Consider the following 5,729-nt stretch of genomic DNA (forward strand, 5'->3'; position numbering starts at 1 on the left):
ATCTTGGCCATTTGATGCTTGGGGATTAGATGTTGTTGGACCACTTCCAAAATCTTCTGGAGGACATCTATACATCTTGGCTGCAACTGATTACTTGAAATTTCTAATAGAGCGCATAACCAACTAATTTTACATAGTTTAGGGGTAAATTTCAAATTATATAAAACCATTTGAGATGCTTAAATAAATAAAAATTTGTACTGCATAGCCACTGGGGTGAATGTGTAAAATTGCCTTTTAAGAGTTAGTTTGCAGCATTTCGACATCTTGTTGGGTGTAGATACACAAAAGTGAAATGTTCAAGTCCCTAACGAAAATCTTATTCGAATTAGGGTTTTGATTACGACCTATATATACTCTCTCTTTTCCCTAAAACCAGCTCTTCTCGTGAACAAAGTGAGTCCTGCAGTTAGGGTTTTCATACAACGCAGCGCCGCCTCTCTCGCTTACAGCTTCTGAAGAAGAAAGATGGGTCACTCTAACATCTGGAATGCTCACCCCAAGAACTACGGCCCTGGGTCTCGTACCTGGTATTCTCATCGAAACCATTTCTTTTAATCTTGTCTGTTGATAAATCAGCTGTTTATTGCAATCTTTTAATGTTGTTTGTTGTTGTTTTAACTCCGACTCTTTTGCATCTTAGATATTGAGATATGAAAGTTAAGGTTTTTAGACGGTTTCATTACGAACTAGAACTTGAATAGACATTGTGAGATTGTATTTCGTAGGTGATTTCTGCTTTCTTTTGGGGGAGGGGGGAGTAATTTAAGGGTAATTACATATATCTCTCCTCATAGTTTGTTTAAGGCGTTAATAAACTGTTGTATGGTGGCTGGAAAGAAACACAACAACCGTAGGGAATAAAGGTCTAGAGTTATGTCTATGGTTCTGATGAATTTTTGTTAAGTGAAGTTTGAAAAACACAATTCTATTACTGTTTGTGATGTTCTAAGAAGTACATAGGATTATCATAGAGAAATATACCGTGGACTGTGGTCGTGCCTAAGAAATGTGAAGTTACTAAGGTCTTTAGTGTAGAGAGGAATACATACAGAGGATTCATATGACCGATCCAGACTAGTTTAGGATTAACAATTTGATATATTAGTTGCTTTCTCCCAATCTTTTAGAGTTATGGTATTGGGACGTGTGAATAGTAGTTGGTGAAGTTTTGAGTATTATTCTGCTAGTTGTTGATGTTATGGCTTACATTTGGTCTGTGTCATGTTAAAACCTTGTTTAAATTAGCGATTTTTGAATTTTTGTAGAGTCTGATAATAAATTTTACATTCAACTCTAGTGTTTGCACAAACTTCAAGATTCCAATCGAAAAGGATTATTACTGCCATTCAGTTTTCTTTTGTATGTGACAACTTTAATGAGACCTTTTTTTGACTTGTCATAGGAAATTTTTTTATAATTAGTCTGTGGTGAAAGATGCTCCATTTGTGATTTTTGATAATATCTTTTAGCTTGCCCATGTCTTATTCTAATTTAGTATTATGTACAATGTGTGTAACTCAGATGTGTAAAGTGATTATCATTGCTTGTTTTTGCCATATGTCTAGTTTAATTGATCTGGAATTATTTATATATGTTTCAGCCGTGTCTGTGGGAATCCTCATGCAATTATAAGGAAGTATGGACTCATGTGCTGCAGACAGTGCTTCCGCAGCAATGCCAAGGAAATTGGCTTCATCAAGGTAAAAGCTGAACTCTGTTTTTGAAGTTTAATTATACTTGCTGTAGTCTTTATTTAGCTATTTGGATAGGAAACAAAACTTTTGCTTATTCTAGGTTAGACGGATATTTATTATTTTAATTGGCAAGACATCTTAGCTGTGTAGTCTGTATTATCTTTAGTCCTAGTGCTCTCTGTTAATCTCTTTGTTCTATTTGAGGCTAATTGTTTTTTCTCCCTTCTATTCTACTGCAGTACCGTTAAATCTTCAATATGAGATTCTACGAGGGCCTCTCTCTGTGTGTGGTGCTGGTAGATGTCTGGAACTAGAGTTTTTTCCATTTTCATCTCCCTTCAGCTAAATGATGTAATGGGATAATTTTGATTTTATGTTAGCTTCTGAAAGTGAACCGTTGTGGGTGGACCTAATGACTAGTACCTTTATTCTGAATATTTGTTTTATACTTTTCCATGTTTATATTTTCGTGTACATTTTCCTTTTCAAATTTGTTTCCTCATATCACCTTCCAGCGATCTCTCTCAGTAACAGATGAGGGAGGCCAGTTGTCTTCGAACAATTACCTCTTAGATCACTATACGTAGCAATTTATGTTGGCTATGTGAATCCTTGCCACGCTGATGCATTAAAATTACTCCCAACAACTACATCATGTAAGATAGAAGAATTATATACCGAGGTGCTGCTGGTGTTCTGTAGATTAAGCTATTTTACTTATGTTCTCTTACTTTCTCTGTAACAAGTAGGTATTGGTCATGTAGACGAGAAAAAAATGTTGTTTAAGTTGGGTGCGTATTAGCACCAAGGCCATTCTCACCATATGCTTCTACTGTTATGTATTCCGAGCCTGAGTGAGGCTGGACGGATGTAGCAGAATGTGCTTCCGAAGCCTGCCTTGCTGAATCGGGGGATTAAACAAAGTGACTAGGGAGAGGGACAATGAAGATTTTGTATATCTGATCGACTTGTTTGGTTTGATGCTTAGTTGTAAGCTCTCTTCTCTACCTGAGCGTCAACAGAGTTAACCTTACTAATAGCCTGTTTGGCCAAGCTTCTCAAGAGAGGCCAAAAGTGCTTTTTTTCCTAAAAGCACTTTTTTTCTCTAACTTGAGGTGTTTGGCCAAGCTTTTTTAGAAAAAGTAAGCGTTTGTAAGAAGTCAGAAGTAGTTCTGTAGAAGCAGAAAAATAGCTTCTTCCCAAAAGCAGAATCAGAAGCAGTTTTGACTTTTCTTCTTACCAAAAATGCACTTAGCAAAATATAGTATATACCAAAATAACCGTTAAACTTAATACTTAGGATATCAATGTATAAATATTTCTTCTTATTTTTAGGATATCTTTCTAATATATAGTGACTTTAGCGGTGAATGCTTTTATATTTGTTGAATGATTTTTAATATATTTACTTATATATTAAAAACGCTTAAGTACTTTTTAATTTTATTTTTATATTTTACTTAAATAAAATGAAAAGATTTAATTATTGCATGTAATAACAAATTTTTGAGATTATTTATTTACTTATAGTATTAGCTATAAAGCAAATCTATTCATGTCCTTATTCGTAATTTGATGCTTAAAAGCACTTTCTGAAAAGCTTGGCCAAACACAAATTATTGCTCAAAAGTGCTTTTCAGAGTAATTAGCCAAACACAAACTGCTTTTCTCCAAAAGTACTTTTTTCAAAAGCACTTTTTAAAGAAGCACTTCTCAAAATAAGCTGATTTCTCCAGCTTGGCCAAACAGGCTATAAGTTCAAAACGATATGACTGCTATTAATGAATAACCAGCTAAATTGCACATCAAAATCTTTTTAAGTGCCATAATGCCGTAGATGTAGCAGTCATATGCAGACATAGAGGGTATTTGGCTAATCTTATAAGCTGGTCAAACTGGCTTATAAGCACTTTTTGGCTTTGGTAAAATTAAAAGTGCTTATAAGATAAATGCTTATAAGCCAAAAATAAGCCAAAAGCCATAAGTTGGTCTCCCCCAACTTATCAAATTTCAGCTTATAAGCACTTTAAGTTTGACCAAAATATTACTATTCTATCCCTAAAATACTTCTTTTTAAAACAAAATTCTTGGTATACCCAGTTCTTCAGCCGCATATTATTAATTTCAGCACTTTTATCCAAACACGTAACTGCTTATTTTTTAAATCAGTTTCAGCACTTTAAAGTACTTATCAGCACCTAATGCTTATCAGCTACTTTAAATCAGCTAAGCCAAACGGGCTCATAGTCAATAAGATTGACAAGGGTGGAATCTCAATCTACGGTGATTACAGATGCACGTTGATGAAGGCATCTCATCTTTCATGGGTGGTCATCCTGGTGGATGTTCATCGCACAAGTCACTATTTAGTTTTATTATGTAAAAATTATCAAAATCAACCTTGTACCACATAAGCCGAACTTTCCCGATAGACTGTTTTCTGGTACCAGATAGCTGATGTGGCATGCCAACTTGGCAGACCACATAAGTACGCCATTTTTGGGAACCAACACAAAATGAATGGAAAAGAAAGCCATAGAGAGGGCTTTTAGAGAGTTAAGTATGGTTAGGAGGAAAAATAGGAAAAAAAGAACATTTTTACCAACCATAACGTAATTAACATGGTAGGGTTCATCCTTCACTCCTTAAAAACATATGGGGCATTCACGATCCAAAATAAAGAAGCGGATATTTATGATATTATCATACTTTATCAAAATCCGGCATCATTTTTCAAGTTTCAGCAGCTCAACGGTCTCACCAGCAAATCGCCACGGTAAATTCTCATTTCTGTTCAATTACTCTGCAACTCACTCAATTAAACTGGTTTATGTCAATTAATATGAAAAATGAAGTCTTATCTTCTGTCGTTACGTTTACTGCTCGTGCATGTGTACTTGCAACGTTATAATTCTAGTGGTAAAAGCACATCATGTTGTGTGTGGATTAGGTGTAAGTCACGGGTGCTAGTATTGCAGTAGGTAAAAGCCTGATATTTAATTGGAGAATGATAAAGGCAGCCAGCAGGCCATTATCTATTGGGTTTCGAGCCTTGTGCCACCCTGATTCTGGGAGAGTTCTCCATTAGCAAAAGTTTTAGACAAACTGATACTTTGACTCAAAACAAGGAATTCACTAGAGCCGTGGCACATGGTTTGAAAGTCGGTGAGTGAAACAGAGGGAGTAGTAGTTTTTGTTCTTTCAAAAATGTTGTATGCAATTGCTGAAAGTATTTGTATGTAAGTCAGAAATAAAAGATCGGTATCTACTCTTTGCTGAACATCTTTTCTTCCTGAGCGCTGTCTGCTGCTAGGAATTACTAATATTATTGATATGTGACTTCGTCTTTTGATCTTGATATGTGGAACGTATTTGAAATTTCTGCCAACAGCTGAACATAACAATCATAATTAGCTAAAACGCCACCTCACAAATTTACTTATTAATTTGGTTTGAACCTTTGACCTCTTAGAAAAAAATTAGGAACTTAACCAATACACCAAGCAACAATATGTGTTATGTGATGTCATTCCTATATATTACTATTATATTAATATCTGGGCACGTGCATGCATATGTATCCCACATCAGTGTTTACATAATGACATTTATAATTACATATTTATGCATATATATTCTCAAAATATCTAATTAAGCTATAAATTAAAAATTAAATTACGCATATAATTAACATTATTAAATATCGGTAATAATACTACCTCTTATGAATGAAGTCAAAAGCTGTACTATGTTATATTTTTTTGAGTTGTCATCCTTCCAATTAAAACTTCTCTTTCTAAACTATGTAGGTTTAATTGTTTCAAGTTTTATGTACGTGTCAACCATAAATTATTGTAATAATTACTATCACACATCGTAAGTGCCTTCCTCGTTTAGGGACAACTACTAAAATATTTATATAAAACAAAATAGTAGAATAAGTATTTGCTTGGAGTTTTAAAAAAGAAACGAAACTATACAAACAGTGTCCTTGCATAGTTGCATGAGTAGATTGATGAGAGGCTAACAATT

At 34.4% G+C, this 5,729-nt stretch overlaps 1 protein-coding gene across 1 annotated transcript; it reads left to right on the forward strand.

Moving 5' to 3' along the window:
• The first annotated feature begins 370 nt into the window (after window positions 1-370).
• On the forward strand, window positions 371-2,159 carry LOC109220792 (40S ribosomal protein S29). Its single transcript, XM_019385261.1, has 3 exons — window positions 371-530; window positions 1,604-1,703; window positions 1,937-2,159. Exons 1-3 carry the CDS (start codon window positions 469-471, stop codon window positions 1,943-1,945), a joined length of 171 nt encoding a protein of 56 aa, XP_019240806.1. The 5' UTR covers window positions 371-468; the 3' UTR covers window positions 1,946-2,159.
• The last annotated feature ends 3,570 nt before the right edge of the window (window positions 2,160-5,729 follow it).

The sequence above is a fragment of the Nicotiana attenuata genome, unplaced genomic scaffold, assembly GCF_001879085.1.
Source record: "Nicotiana attenuata strain UT unplaced genomic scaffold, NIATTr2, whole genome shotgun sequence".
Lineage (NCBI taxonomy): Eukaryota > Viridiplantae > Streptophyta > Magnoliopsida > Solanales > Solanaceae > Nicotiana > Nicotiana attenuata.

Excerpts from the sequence above, each read along its gene's own strand:
- LOC109220792 (XM_019385261.1), top strand. The coding sequence starts at position 469 with ATGGGTCACTCTAACATCTGGAATGCTCACCCCAAGAACTACGGCCCT. Across the intron at positions 531-1,603 it reads GGCCCTGGGTCTCGTACCTG|CCGTGTCTGTGGGAATCCTC; the intron begins GTATTCTCATCG and ends TATATGTTTCAG.